The sequence below is a fragment of the Oikopleura dioica genome, chromosome 2 (assembly GCF_907165135.1).
Source record: "Oikopleura dioica chromosome 2, OKI2018_I68_1.0, whole genome shotgun sequence".
Lineage (NCBI taxonomy): Eukaryota > Metazoa > Chordata > Appendicularia > Copelata > Oikopleuridae > Oikopleura > Oikopleura dioica.
In genome coordinates, this window is record NC_137292.1 from 15,512,785 (window position 1) to 15,528,530 (window position 15,746).

Consider the following 15,746-nt stretch of genomic DNA (forward strand, 5'->3'; position numbering starts at 1 on the left):
GATTTTCACCTTTTTGGAAAAGTTTTATTTGAAGTAACAAATTAAAAGTTAGGCAGTGAACTTGAGTTCTTTTTAGTTAGCGATTTTCAAGTGACGCTAATGTCTTCCTGAGAAGTGTCCATCTTGCTAGTATTCATTATACTCTCTTGGCTCAGATTCAGCGAGGCGTTGAGGTCCTTCTTCTCGCAGTAATCGTGGTAGATTTCGTCCGTCTCCATTTTGCGCGAATCAGGGCGGAAATCGGTGACGTCGGTGTGCCGGATTGTTTCGTTGAACATGAGCAACACTTTTCAAGCCTTTGAAAACTGCCTTTCAAAAAGCAACTTTGCTTGCCTTTATTATCAAAGCCGTTCCTGCACTCTTTCTAGCCTGAATCATCGACTTGATCGTATACATTTCCTTGCTGATTTCCATCATTCTCGTCAGCGCGCGCACTCTGGAAACATCGTTCGACGCGCGATAGAACTTTTCCCATAAGTAATGCTAAAACAAAAATAATAGCTTCAGTGTATCAGCCGCCCTCTTACTCTTTTACACGCCTTCTTCGAAAGCTGACAATAGTTAATTTTCTCAATTTGCTCAATTTCGTAAAAATCTTTTCCAGAAGTAACAAATGGACAGCCGCAGACTTCGTTTTCGTCCAGCACTTTTGGATCCTAAACTCAATTAATGAAAAGCCAGTGTTTGGATATTTTACGTTGTAATGCTCTGGGCACATGACTTTGAGCCGCTTGCAAAATGTGCCCGTTCTGGCGTTGAAAAAATCGCAGAAAAGCCGCTTCGATCCGTCGACGATTGTTTCCGCAGCGGAGAAATACGCAGTTGCAGACTCGATTTTCCTGTAGCATTTGTTGATGTGCTGGAAATAAGTGATTTGGAAGCAAAAGCACAATAATTTATTGTCTATAAATAAATCTACCTTTATGATGATCTTGCTGCCACTCAAATGGCCACAGATCGGGCAAAACATTTGCTCGTCAGTTTCACTCTTCGCCTCGACATTTTCAGCATCTCTGTTGATCGATTTTGTCCTGGAAAAAGTAATGAGTTCCTCGAGAAATTTGAACTTCTTCTCCAAATCGTTCTTTCGCGCTTCTTCCTCATAATATTTTTTCTCCAGTTTGGTGAGTTTATAGACAAGCTCGATTTCAGAAACAGAAGGGATCTTGCCGATATCGTCGATTTTCGGGACCAAGAATTTGTCTATTCTTGCTGACGCCATTGCCAGTCCACAGGCATCTAAGGATAGATATTCTATAGGAGATATTCTATAAGGAGGTTTGGGTTGAAATCGGGCCGGTTGAACATGGTTTGTTCTGAAAAAAGTTCGATCTGAATCAGATTCTTGAGAGGAACAAATCACTGATTCTTATCATTTTCTATAAAATAACACATGAAAGAGGATTTCCAAAAAAGATATAAAATGATTCAAGTACATTAATAGTTTTTTCAGCTTTATTTAAGTAATTGAAGTTTCTCCAAGCAAATTTCACCAATAAATCCCGTGATTTATTCTTACCTGAGCAATATTTCGATCTCTTTCTAGCTTGTTGAACGCATCTAGGCCCAAAGCACTGTTGAGGTGGCAATTTTTCCTTGACCTTTTTCTTCTTTTTCGTCAGCGTGTCGTCCAAGTCGAAGGAATCTTCCATATCTTGCGTCGAGTCAGGTTCAAACTCCTCTTCATCTTCAATAAACGAGTCCTTCGAAACCTTTGTCGGCTCCTTTTTCTCTTTTTCTTTGACGGAAGACATGAACTGCTCAAAGTTGTCGTCTCCTTCATCGTCGGAAAATATCGAGGATGGATCCATTGGCGCTTTTTTCAAAGACTAAAATTGTCAATTCAAAATCGGAAGATTGTCGCTATATTACCTTTTGAGGCATCGGTTCGTCTTCATCCGACGAATAGATGCGCGCTATCCGTTTTTTCTTCACTTTCTTATCGACCCGTTCTTTTTCACGCTTCTTTTCTTTTTGCCTCTAAGAAGAGATTGTCGGATGGACCGGGTTTTCGTCCCATTACCTTTCTGCTTTGTTCTTTGTCGCGTTTTTTGCTGAATCTGGTGACGCATTCAGGATGAGCTTCGGAACAATCTTGGCAAAAGAACTCCTTGATATACTTGGCATCCGACTCGTCTAAATCGATGCATTCTCCATGGAACCACTCCTCGCACTTTAAATCACCATGATCTACTCTTACAGTAGCTCTAGCTGTACCTTATCGCATGCAATCATAAACGAGTCATTCGCTGGCCTCCGACAGAGACAGTAAAGCACCTCTTCCTCCTCATTTTCTTTTCTTTTACCCATTTCAACAGCCTTGGTCTGAAATCAACAAGGAGAACAACTTTGTCGAATGAACGAATTATTATCTTTATTGCAATAAGCCGCGTCAGCAGGATTTGGGCCCAATACTGACTATAACAGTAATGGTAGTAAGATAGTAAAAGAAATAAGAAACTAACAGAAATAAGACTCCTTTCAGTTGGTTGAAGTTAACGGATTTTTTGTTGGACATTTACTGAATTGTGAAGGTTTTCAATTGTAAATTGAATCCATCATTTAGTCACCAAGGCGGTTTCCAGCGCCGGTGAACCATCGACCACGTGGTTGGTTTTCCGTCTGTGCTCGGCGAGGTGGAGCGGTTCCGAAGCCACCGGAAGCGCGTTCTTCGGGGAAGATGTTCAAAAGCCACTAGAATGAAAACTTTAGTCCCAATCGACTATTGTTTCGAAGTAACTCATGCCAACTTTATCATGCCGATTTTATGACTCCGCCATAAAATAACCAAATAGAGGACTTTTGAAAAAAGAGCGAAAAACTGAAAAATGCCTACTTTGAGAAACCGAGTTGTTTATGTCAAAAATCTCTCTGAACTGAAAGACCAGATCGCAGATAATTCAATCTGCTGCGTTCACTTTGCTACGGAATGGTGCCCGCCCTCGAAGGATATGGAAGCTGTGATCAATACTATGGCCAGGTAAAAATCATGTTCCTGGACTTGAATTGATTTTTTAGGGATTTCGAAGACGAGGTAGTCTTTGTTCACTGCGATCTCGATCAGGTTGATGAGATTCTTTACGAAATGCCTATCAAGGTATGCTAAAATTCATTTTCCTCAAGTTTGATACTGTAATTTTAGGCGCTCCCAACTGTGATAATCTTCCGGGACTCAAAGGGAATCGGAAAAATCGAAGGCATGAAAGAACTTGTCATCAGAGATGTCTTGAAGAAAGCCCTTGTATAGAAAAAATCCTGATCTTTTCTACTGTTTCTATCTTTTTAATAAATAATCATCAAATTCTTGGAGACAATAGTAATAAATGCATTTACAGTTAAAGTTACTTTACCTGTGGAGTTTCGAGAAGATTCGGTCCGCCAAACTCGGTTGGATACCTGTACTTCAAAAAGTAGTACACGTGTCCAATAAAAATGCCCAAGAGCTCGTTAAATCCATCATTCGCGACGATCAATCCGAACACCATCAAAATCCAGGGCAAATAAATGGCTTTGAATTTGAGGCCAAAGAAGAATGATACAATCACATCTGAAAGCATCAATAAGTACAGGCATTCTGTTCAAAGTAGCATACTGGGCTCGGCAACCTATGTAGAAAACCTGAGTCAGGGTTTCAGAGAAAAGCCGCGTACCCTGAGTCTGGTTTCCTGAGTCAGGCTGCCCAGTCAATATTACAGTAAACTTACCTTTGTAAAGGTTGCACCAGACGTAAATACAGGCGATTATTGGAGGGATGAAAAGGACGGGCATTTTCATGATCATTCCGATTCCAACTAAAATTATTATTGATTTTCCGGCGCTTCAAAACTAAGTTTACTTGTAGTAAGAAAAATGACGAGCATCATGTAAGCCATGTCCGCTGGCTTTCCAGCAAAATGATCCTTTTCCAATCTGGTGGAGTAATTGTAGAGGAAGTACAGCTTCGTCAGGTAAGGAAAACCCAGACCATAGACAAAGAGAGCAGTGAAGGGTCTCCAAATGTGGAAGCTGCCCCAGAAGAGATCAGTATTGAGAATTACAGTCTCCCCGGAGACGACGCCCAGACGCAGTGCGAGGGGGCCCACGATTGCCGCTGTGAACCAGTATCTGAACGAAAATGATAACATTTATTCACACGGAGATGGGAAATGACGAAACGAATGATACGAAAAAGAATGAAGAGAATATCATATTCGAGAAAAATCAAAATTGTAAAATGAAAAAACTGCTAATTTTATAGTCACCTTTCTCATAAAAATTGCTAACAACAGAAATACCGTAATTCATAAAAACCGAGATTTACCTGGAAATTGGGGGAATTGAATTGTACCATCCCGCCAAATCGTTATTCATCTTTCTTTTCTTCTTTCTTCAGATTCACCGATTTTCTCCCAAAGCACTGCTTTCTTCGAAAAATGGAATTTTCAGATCAAAAAATCGGAGAAAAGAAAAACTAGAGCGACGTGGGCAGAAGCCTACCTAACGCGACGTGTCCTTGCCTCCGGCCAATCACGGCGCCTTTCTCTGTTTGACTCAGCACGCAGAAGTTAGCGAATTTTCCGCAACTTTCCCGGCGAAAGAAGAAAAATCGAAGAATAGAGAAATTGCTCAGAAAAGAGCAGAAAATGCATTTTCCAGTTTTAGAGGTAAGTCTGATTTTCTCAATTTTTGTTGGTTTATTTTGTAGCATCTTAGTTTTTTCTGACAATCGCGGAGAATATTTTTGAGTCGTTTTTCGTGACGAAAATATGCCAAGCATATCTTTTGACTCGAAAAATAGTTGATTTTAGACAAAAATTGATTGATTTTCGATTCAAAATTAGTCGAAAATCAGTTGAGTTTTTCGACTCGAAAATTAAATCAGCGATTGTCGGAAAATAAACGCACTAGAATTCAAATATAACTTTATATGCAAAAATATGTCAGTAAGTACAGTAAAAACCATCAAATAAAATCTTTCTTTTAGAACTCTTACTCAAAATCGGATCGTAATTTCTAAAGCTCTAGAAATTGAACCCTTCGGCGTAAAAAAATCCACTCTCGGCTAGACACACTCGCTCAAGAAAAAAACTCGAACTCGCAAAAAAACTCAAAAAAAAATCTCGGAAACTCAAAAATCGGAACTCAAAAAACTCGGAAAATTAAGAAAAAACTCTCGAATCTATATTATTTCAATACAATATACAATTATTCTCAAATATACACAAAATATGCACTTTTGTCTTTTATAATTTAGTAAAACATTTCTAACAATCTTTTTAGATTTCAAACACCCTTAAAAAGTTACTTTTAACCGTATTTCTAGAGAAAACGTTATAGAAATGGTTGTCGATGGCCAAGAAGCCCCAGTTGTCGAAGGAGCCCAAGTTGAGCAGCAAATGAACGAAGCAGCCCAAAACGAGCAAAGACCAGCTCAACAAAAGACTGGAAAAATGATCGACGATGGAAATGTTGGCAACAGCGCCAAAATGTTTGTTGGAGGTAAGTTTTATTTTTGGAAACGACGAGGAGTCATTTCAAATCCAAATTTAGGCCTTTCGAAAAACACCACCACTGAAAGCTTAAAAGCCTACTTCTCCAACTTCGGCGAAGTCCAGGACGTCGTCGTCAAAGTAGATCCAAACACGCAACAGTCACGTGGCTTCGGCTTCGTTCTTTTCATCAACGAAGAGTCGGTCGAAGCTGTCGTCGCCCAACAACACCACGAACTTGACGGCAAAAAGGTTCATCCCTCCCTTCTTTTTCTTCCAAAAGGCAACCTTTTCAGATCGATCCTAAAAAAGCTCAACGACGCGATGGAAAGATGTTCGTTGGCGGCGTTCTTCCAGCGACTACCGACGACGAAATCAAAGGTATAGAAACGAAAAGAAGATGAAAGATAGACGCTCTCTTTTTAGCCTATTTCGAGCAATTCGGAGAAGTCGAAGAAATCATCCGTCCAGTAAACAAAGAGTCCAACGAGAACAAACCCTTCTGCTTCGTTCTTTTCAAGCGCGATGGTGTTCTCTCCAAGTGTACAAAACGTAAGACCGAGCAAAGAGAGCGCTAGAAAACAAAGAATTCAGAACGATTCCACGAGATTAACGGCAAGCGATGCGAATGCAAAGCTTCGTTTCCCAAGGATGGCCAACAAGGAGGCGGCATGCGAGGTGGTCGAGGAAACTACCACGGAGGTAAGAGTCTTACAATGACTGAAATACTTTGTCGTGTCTGCGATCTTTGAAATTTATCTCAATCGAAATAATCAGAAAATATATATCAATTGTCTTATTTGAGATTCTTCTTTGGTGTTTTTACTTTTCATGATTTGACAATCCGTATTAGGTAATCAATTTGGCGGTGGACACTTTGCTGGCGGTTTCGGCGGTGGATATGGAGGACAATATGGTGGTGGATTCGGCGGACAAAGCTACGGAGCACCGCAAGGCGGATATGGAGGATACCCACCACAGCAGGGATACGGCGGATACCAAGGTACTTCCTCGTTTACGATTTCTTTTGACCAATTTTTAAGGAGGTCCAGGTGGGCCATCTCCTTACGGCGGCGGGTACGGCGGAAACCAGCAGCAATACGGTGGCGGACGCGGTGGCAGTGGAGGTCGAGGCGGCGCTCCCGGTGGACGAGGAGGCCGAGGTCGTGGGGGCCCCCGACAAGGCTTCTCTCCTTACTAGAAATTACATGTTTACTGCCAGGCTTGCGAGTTCACTCATTTAAACAACTCGCGAGCTCGAAGTTATCCTTTTTTCCGTTTATTTTCCTATTTCCCTGTGACGCCAATTTTGCCCCTTCTTTCCTGTTTGGAGATTTTCACCTATTGCTCTCTCGAATACGCTTCGTTCACCAAGAAAGCTGCAAAATACATTATCGAAATGTAATTCATCTATGTTTGTGTGGATTACAGAATATAGAAATATGGAAGACTCGGAGTTGCTTTTCAGGGCTTGTTTCTTGCAGGAAATCCTTCTTTCGCATTTTGACTGTTACGTAACAAAATTCTAGCGCTAGTAGCCTATCCCAGTAGCTCTTGGCAGAAAGTGCGAAACTACGCGCATATGTATTATATTAGAAATAATTCTAGAGCAGTTTTCATACAATTTTATTATCGTATGACTTCATAAATTGATCTTATTGAGTTTTTATCGTTGTAGAATGCGTCGCGCGGCCTTTCTGGGACAACGAGTAGCTCCAGTGAGCCAGACTCGCCACAAGCATGACTCCTTGTTGCCTGCTGGCGCTGGCGGACGATCATCCTTCTCCGGTCAGGCTGCTACTGTCTTCGGCGCTACTGGACAAGTCGGCCACACTCTCGTCAACAACCTCGGACGAATGGGATCGTCAATTGTTCTTCCCCACCGGTACACCCCTTTTCAACAAGCTCTTCTTTTCCCAACCGCTCTTTAGGAACTCTACCGAAGCTTGGAGATCGAACGACTTGCGATTGATGGGCGATCTCGGCACTCTTCAGTTTTACCAGCACTTCGATGTCGCTCACCGAAGCGATCGAGAAGTCATGGAGACTATTGAACATTCCAACGTCGTCTACAACGTCATCGGCACTCGAAGAGGTAGCAAAGTGCCTCCATTAGCTTTTTTAACAAAACCTTCAAGAGCTGAAGAACTACACTCGCCGCGAGACAAACGTCGACTGGCCCGAGCGACTTGCCAAGCTCGTTGCCGCCAAGGGCGACGGAACCAGACTGGTTCATCTTGTCCCACTCAACACTGGCAACGAAGAATACTGCAAGTACTCCAAGATCTTGGAAGAGCACACCGAAGCTTGCGAGAAGATTCGAGACGCCTACCCCGATGCTATCATCGTCAAGGTAATCTTGTTAAAGAATCATCGGTTTGAACTGGATTTGGCAATCTGTCAGGGAACCTGACTCAGGGTCTTGAAAGAGCTTTGATAGACGCGGTTATATTAAATTTATTTCGGGACCCTGACTCAGGTTCCTCCGCAGGTTATTGAGCTCAACTGTTGAATATCCTGGAATTAACCGCTCATTCACATTTATATGTAGTCTGCTGATGTTGTCGGCTGGAACGACTACTACTGCAACTGGTGGTCGATGAACAACGAGTATTACCAGCGATCGCTCTCGTATATCGGTGCCTTCCCACTTATGTACGGTGGTGGTGCCCAAACCTACGTTTCGTAAGCCATCGTTTCCCCTTTCTCCACTTTTATCGCAACTTTAGCCCTATTGTTCGACGAGATCTGGGTCGCGCCCTCGCCAAGATCGGTGCTCACCCCGACTCCGATGGACACGACTTCGAACTCTTCGGAAACAAGGTCTTCAAGCTCGTCGAGCTGGTCGAATTTATGTACGACGTCAAGTGGCAAACGATGCGACACTTGAACACTAAGCGAACGGCCAGCGCCCGATGCGCCAGATTGGATGTTGATATGGACTACTTCCCTTACGATCGTAAGATAATACGAGTTAAATAAATTGCTACCTGTTTTCAGCCCTCGGCGAGCTTGTCGCTGACCCAGTCGACCTTACAACGATGCAGAAACTCAAGCGAAAGCTCCTCCGACTCCACCTCGCCAAGCTCAACTGGCCACGATTCAACGTCGCTGGCATCCGAGCTCTTGACTACGTCCACCGAAACAAGTCGATGTACGCCGACTGGACCAGCGAGGTTTGCATATTTTTTACAATCCAGCGGTTTATAAGACTTTTAGGACCACTTTAACATGATGAACATGTCTCACAAGCCTACCTTCGAGAACCCCGGCTTTGCCGATATCGGAGTTAAACTGAACGATCCTCTTATTGCTATTCACGAGTGTATGGCCAACTTTTCGGTAAGCCCCGCTACCAATAACGAAAAATAGTCCATTTCTAGCCCGGAGCTTACCCATCTGGTTTTGGATTAACCGACAACTTCAAACGACTTGATCAATTCGACCTTCCACCAACCTACGAATGGGACGTCGTGCACACTCAGGAAGCGAAGAGACTGGCATACGCATAGGAAAATACAAAGTCGCGATAATTTAAAATAATTACGTTTCAAATTGTATTTTACATGTCTAAGTTCAAATCCCTTTCTGTTCAAAGCTATTTATTATTGGGATGAAATAAACTACCCTTCATGAAAAGAGAACTTTTCGTCGTGTTTATTCATTAAAGAAAGTGATATTAAAGCGAACGAAATCGCAGGCAGTGGTCATTTCATACATCACAAGTTGTCGTCTTCCATCTCTGTCTGTGCGGCTTGTTATTTCTTTTCTATTCAACTCTTCCCCTGTGACTCCGTTGATTTCTTGAGCCACCACGAAGAATCGATTGTATTCGCCGCCGATTTTGAACCAGAGATAGTTCCAGCCATTTCCTCCATCTCCAACGAGCCTCGAAGCTCCTTTGAATTCTAGCTCCCATCCCTCGTTTGTGACTTTGATCTTTTGCTCGTACGAAAACTAAAACAATCAGGGACCGAAGTTCGCATTTAGTTACCTTTAAATTTATTGCATGAGCACCTAGCGAGAGTAACTTCAGGATATTGATGAGGTCCATTCCCTTCATTTCATCCCTGACGCCGCCGTAGATTGTAGATTTGTCACTCACTTCTCCGATTTTGACGAAATGGCCGACCCCTCCTTTCGGCCCTAATTTCCACAAAGCATGATCCCTTCTTTTCTCTTTTATACGTTCCTAACTGAAGGTTACCACCTAGACAGGAATTTTCAGAAATCACCTGGGCTAAATTGGGAGTAAGTCCGGACGCCCCCGATTTTCTTCGTTCCGCTTCTTTCTTCGCCTTTTCAAAGTCGAATATCTGATTGTTGCATGCATCTCTTTTCTATGCTAAAATTGGTAATAGGATTTTTGAATAATTTTACCTGGAGAAAGTCGAACGCTTCTTTGAGTTTTATGAACTTCTCTTTCGCCCTTGGATCGTTTGGGTTCTTATCAGGATGCTTCTCTTTAGCTAGTTTTCTGTACGCACTCGTTATGTCTTTCAGCGTTGCTGAAGGTTGCACGCCGAGTATTGCGTAATAATCAATGACCGACTTGTAACTCATCTTGTTTTTTGCGGTACTGGCAGGCGGGCTACAAGATTACTGATCAGATATTTTTTTCCACACAAATGACTCAGAGGCAGAGTCTCGAAAATAGCGGAAATTTCGTTGACTTATTTTTCGTGCTATTTTGCCGAAGTCTGGGAGACAACAAACTATTTTTCAAACACTGTATTTGAGGGGATATTTTACCAAAAGAAAACAAATCATTATATAATTAATAATTTCTCTAGAGTCTAGACTTTTTGTAGAATTATTTGTGGGTGCTGAAAAGCGTCGCCTTGCGCCGCCCGGTCCGGTACAAACCGAGTCTCGTCTGACCGAATCATGACCAAAGAGAGTGCTCGGAACCAGGGTTCTAAACGGACATGTCCGTGTACGGATTTTATCCGTGTCTGTCCGGTCTTATCCGTACGGACTGTTTTAAAATTTAACGGGATTTTCGGGATCTCAGTTGTTTTCTATCTCTCCATTGACTCTCCATTGAAAAGAATCCTTATAATCTCAATTTATTCACAGATTAATAAATTTGGCTTGTCGCAGTTTAAACATTTGTTTCACATTGTTTCACATTTTAAAGGTAAACATTTATTTCGTCTAAAAGAGGAATTTCCGGATGAATTCGAACCAAGAGAAGATGAATCTGACTCTTCTTGCGCTGGAGTAAGAGTAATCGAATATGCCTGCGGAAGAATATGCCATGTTTCCGTTTTCATGAAAAACTGTTCGTTTGTTAAAGCAAGAAACTCGTTGTTGTCTCCAATATAAACAAAATCATTGTAGTAATTATAACAATCTTCCATTATTGCTGCAGAAGCGTAGTACGGTCGGTCAAGAGGGATTCTTATTTGAGAATCAGAATGGTCGATGAGAGTATTTTGGAGAATGAACTCGGAGTTTTCTACTCGGTCTAGCACCATTTGATGGAAAATTATGGATCCGTCGGGACTCAGATATGCACCGGTAACAAGCAGCACCAGAGTTTGAAAAACGGTAATAAATCTCGTTTTTTATTAAAAGCACATAAGAAAAATTAATGAAAAAACGCTTATTCATTTTCAAACTCTAGTCAGTGGACGGCGGAAAACAAAGTTTTGGTGGAGGAGTACTAAATAATGGTCAGATTAAATTTTGATTTTTGTAACCTCTTTCAAAGTTAAAATCGCCTTTTGTGCTTCCATAAAAATCCATATCTTTTATAATATTCCATCCACTGTCATTCAAATAAGTTTTGAATTTCATTCTTCTGAGAAGCAATTCTATTTCATTTTCTTGAAATTCTTGTTCTTCTTTTTTCGGATTTAGATTGAAACCAGCCAAACTGCGCGGATAAATTATCATCGTAAGAAATGTGAAAATTTTTTCGAGAGTAAAATAATCTTCCATTTTTGAATCACATATTTTTAAATCATTTTTGATTGCCCATCGAATAAGCACTGAAATCGTAATGGGGACAGAGAGATTGCTTTCTTTTTGGTTTAAAACATTCTTCGTCAAGTTTTCGAAATCAAAATTCATTTGTTTTGTCATTTGACGTTTGAGATTGGCCATTGCTGAAGATTTCGACAAATTTGGATCGTCAAAGCAAAAATCAGAAGCTGCGTTTTTGAGAGAAATGATTTTTGACGTGCTTTCGATGTCTTCGATTGTGGGAGAATTTCTTGAAAGCCACCCAGCATAAGAGGCCTGAAAAATATATTTCCTACATATTAATTACATAAAAACTGACCATAAGTTCGCTTTTAATCATCTCTCTCTCAGTTTCGTCGATAGGCTTGAATAGAAGATTCCATGCGGTCTTCCAATTGCAAAGAATCAGAATATGAAGTGGTGATTCTTCTCCTCTGGCGTTGTCACAAAGTTGCCAACTATTTGAAAAAGCAGCTGAGCCAGCATCTACAAAATACGAGATAATAATGAAAACTTAAATTTGTACTAGTACTTAAATATAGTTTTTTACGGATTTTTTGGACATTTTTTCAATTTTAAAGGGTTTTGGTGCGACATTTCTGAAAAATTCTTTATCAAATCTTTGGACATTTTTCGAGCAAAAATTTTTAGCTTCCAGGTTTCTTATAAGAAATGGCTTTTTTATTATCAAAAATCTTAATTTTTCTTTAAGAAAGACAAAATTGAAGATTTATCCCGTGCACTAAGACATATTTTTTTGTCTTTGGAGGAGTAAGGAGAAGAAGATAATCGAGCTCTTCCTGAAAAATATTTAGAATCGCACATAGAGTCGGACAATTATTTTGGGAGCGTGTATCAAATTTTTGGATATCTTTGAGAAAATCGTGCGACAAAAAAGTCCAAAGATACCATAATTAACTGTATAATGTAATGATGATATACTAGCATCATAGATAGTGAAAAAAAACTCTGAGTACTCTGCACTGACACTACTTTTAATGATGTTAATCTTTTCGAATTCAAAATCACACCATTGAATACAGTAAGACTTACAAAGATAACGCGATTTTTGATACTTGCTTCCTGATCTTGCATATCCAAGTCGGCGATAACTCTGACGCTTTGTTTGTTCTGATATCAATCCAAAATCAATGATCTTAGCCTCTCCATTTTTCAACAAAACATTTTCTGGCTTCTTATCGAAGTGCTCGATTCCAATTTTATTAAGATAGTGAAGTCCTTCGGTTACCCCAATAAGAATCCTCTTGCGTTCTTCTAAACTAAGATCTTCATTTTTCAACCTGGAACGAAGATCTGAGTCGCATTTCTCCATCAATGTTATCCAACCAAGGCATTCTTCATGCTTCTTGTCATAGGAGGAAAAAATTTCGATATTACAAAAATTTTTTATGACATTTTGATGAAATGGGATGACCGGCTTTTCGTCTTCTTCGTCATCAGTAGCAATGTCGTAATCTTGAAAAAAGTCAATTCCAAATCGAATTTTCGATTACCTTTTGATAAATGGATAACGAATAAGAGTTTATCGTTCGTATCTGCGAACAGAGCCGAGTCAAAAGCTTGAACTCGAACAGCAACTTCAAATTCTCCAAATTTTTCGTTGAATATAATCGCTTCACCTCCAGACGAAATTATTTTTTGCTCAAAAGATTGATCCAAAATCCAGTTTCCAGTTTCTTCTTTCAATTCTGATCGGGAAATTTTGCGTCCTTCAAACCATGGATATGCGTCGAGGATCGTTTTTTGAAATGAAGTCATCGACCATTCTTCTGTTTCAGAAAATCTTCCACGATACACTTTTCCTTTTCCATTTTCAAAAATAACGTGTTCCCATCCAGCAGACCGATAGTTCTCAAACTGCATTCTCTCAACTGACAAAATCAATCTGTCGATATCATCTCTGCTTGTCGTTCTTCTTAATTTCAATTTAAAATCTTTGAGCCATCCTCCGATTCCTTCTTTTGTCAATTCTCTTGGATGCGTCGAGAGTTGCTCCGAGGTTTGCCCCTTTCTATTTGCGGGCGGGTGTCCATATTTTATACTCGGGTCTTTCTGGAATTTTTCATCGCCTTCGTCGGAACCAAGTTTTATCGAGAACGCCGTATTCGAAATGTACCATGTTTCTTGCCTCATCTGCAAATGAGCCTGCTCGAATTCGTTTAAATATGTTCGGTCAACTGGTATTGTAACTCGGGAATAATTTTCGTACGTATTTTGCAGTACATAATTCCCACTTTGAACACTTTCAAGAGTCATTTGATGATAAAATATGTCTTTTTCGACAGGAACTCCAGCAGTTGCAGGAAGATATCCACAAGTGACTGTCAAAGGCCGATCATCAAACTGGAAACCCTTATGCAGCGTGACTTAAAAAATAAGCGCGATTCAAATGGTTACTGAAACAAAAATCCGTTGTTATACTAGACACTTACGATATTGTACATTTTTATTAATAAATTTAGAAACTGCCCATACAGGTCAAAATGGAAACATTATTTGCTTATTTTAAACATAGACTAAATTGCAAACAAACCTGGTTTATAATCAAAGTTCCCCTTTGCGTGTCCGATCTCAGAAATAATCTCCCATCCTCTGTTATTCAAATAGGTTTCATATTTTAGCCTGTCTAAAAGTGATGTGACCACGGTCCTTTGATTATGAATCTCTTCTTTTCTTGGATTCAAATTAAGACCACTCAAGCTACGAGGAAAAACGACCATTGTCATAACATATAAAATATTTTCCAAGGAGTAGTATTCGTTCATCTCTCTCGCACCCATCTTCAAATCATTTTCTAGAGCCCATCTCAATAAAATAGTAACGGAGATAGGGACACAAAGATTCGTATCCTTCTGGTCAAGAATATCAGGAGATAGATTCATAAAATTTATGTTTGTAAATCTTTTTAATTGCTGTTTTAAATTTGCCATCACGCAAGATTTCATCATATTTTCATCAGGTTCAAGATCTTGCAATTCACTTTGAAGAAAAATTATTTCTTCTACACCGTTTATATGTCTATCTTTTATGTCAGCCATCGTTGAGTGAGTATTCAGCCAGTCGGCTTTTATAGTCTTAAAATTGCTGTTTACTCATTATATTGCATAAAAAAGCCTTACAATGAGTTTATTCCGTATATCTTTTCTTATTTGTTCATTTTTTATCGGAGCAAAGAGTAGCTTCCAGGCTGTCGGCCACCGGGATAAAATGAATGCAAAAATGCTATTGTTATTTTCACCACTTCTAGCAATAATATTTGATGTTTTGCAGAATGCAATCGTTCCTGCGTCTATGAAAAAATTGTAAGTAAATATGGAGAAAAATATTCATTCTCTTCATATTTAACTTACACAGATGATTTCCATATCTGTACTTGCTCCCTCTTCTCGTATATCCCATCTCGCGATAACGAACTTCGTTTGAGCTCTGTTGGACAATGCCAAAATCAATAAGCTTAGGTTTTCCATTTCGAAATAAGATATTTTCCGGTTTAATATCCATATGAGCAATATTGAAGTCTTCTAAGTGACGAAGGCCAGCTTTCACTGCAATGCCGATTTCTTTTCGTTCTTTAAGAGATAAATAGGCAAAATTTGACTTTTCATGCGCACAGAGTCTTTTTCTTAAATTTCGCTCATCACATAGCTCCATAATTGTGATCCATCCTAAGCAGTCTTTCGAATCTTCCTTGCTAAAAATTTCGATGTTCGAGTAGTGCTTGATGACATTTGCGTGAAATGGTAGACGTAGCTGGTCGTATTCTATGCAAAATTTAATAAATATTTGAGAAAAATCGGGTGAGTTCTACCTATAGACATATGAACCTTAAAATTCATTCTGTCCTCTTTCAAATCCTCCGTGAAAATTGCAGCATCAAAGGCTTGGACTCGAACCGCGTATTCTGACGTTCCGAATTTTTCTTTTAAAACAATTGCTTCACCTCCAATAGAAATTATACTGCCACAAGAGAATTTGCGCAGATTCCATTTTCCAGTTTCCTCGTCAAGATCTGATCTTTTTATCCAATCACCACAATAACCAGGGTTCTCCTCAAGAATCTTTTTTTGAAATTCCGTTATTTTCCATGATTCACGATCTTTTATAAAATCAACAGTTCCTTCTCCATTTTTAAAAATGACTTTATTCCATCCCGCAGCTTCTACTTTGTCGAAATCCATGCGCTCTACGGATAAAAGAAGACGATCCAAATCATCTCTGCTAGTTTCTCTCTCTAGTTTTTTTCTAAAAGAGCATAGCCATGTTTCGACATTCTCCCTCGTCAAATTC

The 15,746-nt window shown here is 39.9% G+C and overlaps 6 protein-coding genes across 6 annotated transcripts in view; 2 read left to right on the plus strand and 4 right to left on the minus strand.

Moving 5' to 3' along the window:
- The window catches only part of LOC145696263 (ferrochelatase, mitochondrial-like), a 40,675-nt gene extending 31,590 nt beyond the window's left edge, over positions 1-9,085 (plus strand). The window contains exons 2-9 of the mRNA XM_081773265.1: positions 7,147-7,353; positions 7,400-7,563; positions 7,607-7,821; positions 8,020-8,153; positions 8,198-8,427; positions 8,469-8,644; positions 8,688-8,810; positions 8,852-9,085. Coding sequence (XP_081629391.1) covers positions 7,148-7,353; positions 7,400-7,563; positions 7,607-7,821; positions 8,020-8,153; positions 8,198-8,427; positions 8,469-8,644; positions 8,688-8,810; positions 8,852-8,980 — 1,377 coding nt within the window. The 5' untranslated portion in view covers position 7,147 and the 3' untranslated portion in view covers positions 8,981-9,085. The remainder of the gene's footprint in view (positions 1-7,146; positions 7,354-7,399; positions 7,564-7,606; positions 7,822-8,019; positions 8,154-8,197; positions 8,428-8,468; positions 8,645-8,687; positions 8,811-8,851) is intronic.
- Positions 3-2,353, minus strand: LOC145696261 (CXXC-type zinc finger protein 1-like). The gene is made up of 9 exons (XM_081773262.1): positions 2,218-2,353; positions 2,024-2,173; positions 1,873-1,980; positions 1,520-1,829; positions 920-1,239; positions 698-859; positions 528-656; positions 354-483; positions 3-286 (listed from the first exon to the last, which is right to left on the minus strand). The coding sequence occupies exons 1-9, from the start codon at positions 2,308-2,310 to the stop codon at positions 87-89; spliced, it is 1,602 nt and encodes a 533-aa protein (XP_081629388.1). The 5' UTR covers positions 2,311-2,353; the 3' UTR covers positions 3-86.
- On the minus strand, positions 2,358-4,455 carry LOC145696268 (derlin-1-like). Its single transcript, XM_081773269.1, has 5 exons — positions 4,301-4,455; positions 3,836-4,104; positions 3,705-3,791; positions 3,351-3,547; positions 2,358-2,694 (listed from the first exon to the last, which is right to left on the minus strand). Exons 1-5 carry the CDS (start codon positions 4,348-4,350, stop codon positions 2,563-2,565), a joined length of 735 nt encoding a protein of 244 aa, XP_081629395.1. The 5' UTR covers positions 4,351-4,455; the 3' UTR covers positions 2,358-2,562.
- On the plus strand, positions 2,735-3,269 carry LOC145699491 (thioredoxin-like). The gene is made up of 3 exons (XM_081776765.1): positions 2,735-2,980; positions 3,019-3,097; positions 3,143-3,269. Exons 1-3 carry the CDS (start codon positions 2,829-2,831, stop codon positions 3,245-3,247), a joined length of 336 nt encoding a protein of 111 aa, XP_081632891.1. The 5' UTR covers positions 2,735-2,828; the 3' UTR covers positions 3,248-3,269.
- A 5-nt stretch (positions 9,086-9,090) lies between the features above and the next one.
- Positions 9,091-10,090, minus strand: LOC145696266 (uncharacterized). Its single transcript, XM_081773267.1, has 4 exons — positions 9,849-10,090; positions 9,704-9,808; positions 9,463-9,660; positions 9,091-9,425 (listed from the first exon to the last, which is right to left on the minus strand). Exons 1-4 carry the CDS (start codon positions 10,029-10,031, stop codon positions 9,126-9,128), a joined length of 786 nt encoding a protein of 261 aa, XP_081629393.1. The 5' UTR covers positions 10,032-10,090; the 3' UTR covers positions 9,091-9,125.
- A 473-nt stretch (positions 10,091-10,563) lies between these two features.
- LOC145696497 (uncharacterized) lies at positions 10,564-15,728 on the minus strand. Its single transcript, XM_081773544.1, has 9 exons — positions 15,268-15,728; positions 14,810-15,220; positions 14,579-14,748; positions 13,993-14,533; positions 12,953-13,825; positions 12,492-12,914; positions 11,758-11,924; positions 11,174-11,714; positions 10,564-11,136 (listed from the first exon to the last, which is right to left on the minus strand). The coding sequence occupies exons 1-9, from the start codon at positions 15,635-15,637 to the stop codon at positions 11,087-11,089; spliced, it is 3,546 nt and encodes a 1,181-aa protein (XP_081629670.1). The 5' UTR covers positions 15,638-15,728; the 3' UTR covers positions 10,564-11,086.
- Positions 15,729-15,746: the final 18 nt, after the last annotated feature.

Bases quoted from the DNA above. Each gene is read 5' to 3' on its own strand.
- LOC145696261 (XM_081773262.1), bottom strand. From the start codon at position 2,310: ATGGGTAAAAGAAAAGAAAATGAGGAGGAAGAGGTGCTTTACTGTCTC. The intron at 1,981-2,023 runs GTAATGGGACGA...ATCTCTTCTTAG, and splicing joins ACAAAGAACAAAGCAGAAAG to AGGCAAAAAGAAAAGAAGCG. The intron at 657-697 runs GTAAAATATCCA...AATTGAGTTTAG, and splicing joins TGTGCCCAGAGCATTACAAC to GATCCAAAAGTGCTGGACGA.
- LOC145699491 (XM_081776765.1), top strand. From the start codon at position 2,829: ATGCCTACTTTGAGAAACCGAGTTGTTTATGTCAAAAATCTCTCTGAA. The intron at 2,981-3,018 runs GTAAAAATCATG...TTGATTTTTTAG, and splicing joins GTGATCAATACTATGGCCAG to GGATTTCGAAGACGAGGTAG. The intron at 3,098-3,142 runs GTATGCTAAAAT...CTGTAATTTTAG, and splicing joins TTTACGAAATGCCTATCAAG to GCGCTCCCAACTGTGATAAT.
- LOC145696268 (XM_081773269.1), bottom strand. From the start codon at position 4,350: ATGAATAACGATTTGGCGGGATGGTACAATTCAATTCCCCCAATTTCC. The intron at 3,792-3,835 runs GTAAACTTAGTT...TAATAATTTTAG, and splicing joins CGTCATTTTTCTTACTACAA to TTGGAATCGGAATGATCATG. The intron at 3,548-3,704 runs GTAAGTTTACTG...TGATGCTTTCAG, and splicing joins CTGGTGCAACCTTTACAAAG to ATGTGATTGTATCATTCTTC.
- LOC145696266 (XM_081773267.1), bottom strand. From the start codon at position 10,031: ATGAGTTACAAGTCGGTCATTGATTATTACGCAATACTCGGCGTGCAA. The intron at 9,809-9,848 runs GTAAAATTATTC...ATTTTAGCATAG, and splicing joins AAGCGTTCGACTTTCTCCAG to AAAAGAGATGCATGCAACAA. The intron at 9,426-9,462 runs GTAACTAAATGC...TGATTGTTTTAG, and splicing joins CTCATGCAATAAATTTAAAG to TTTTCGTACGAGCAAAAGAT.
- LOC145696497 (XM_081773544.1), bottom strand. From the start codon at position 15,637: ATGGATTTCGACAAAGTAGAAGCTGCGGGATGGAATAAAGTCATTTTT. The intron at 13,826-13,992 runs GTTTGTTTGCAA...TTATTTTTTAAG, and splicing joins GAACTTTGATTATAAACCAG to TCACGCTGCATAAGGGTTTC. The intron at 11,137-11,173 runs GTTACAAAAATC...ACCATTATTTAG, and splicing joins CGATTTTAACTTTGAAAGAG to TACTCCTCCACCAAAACTTT.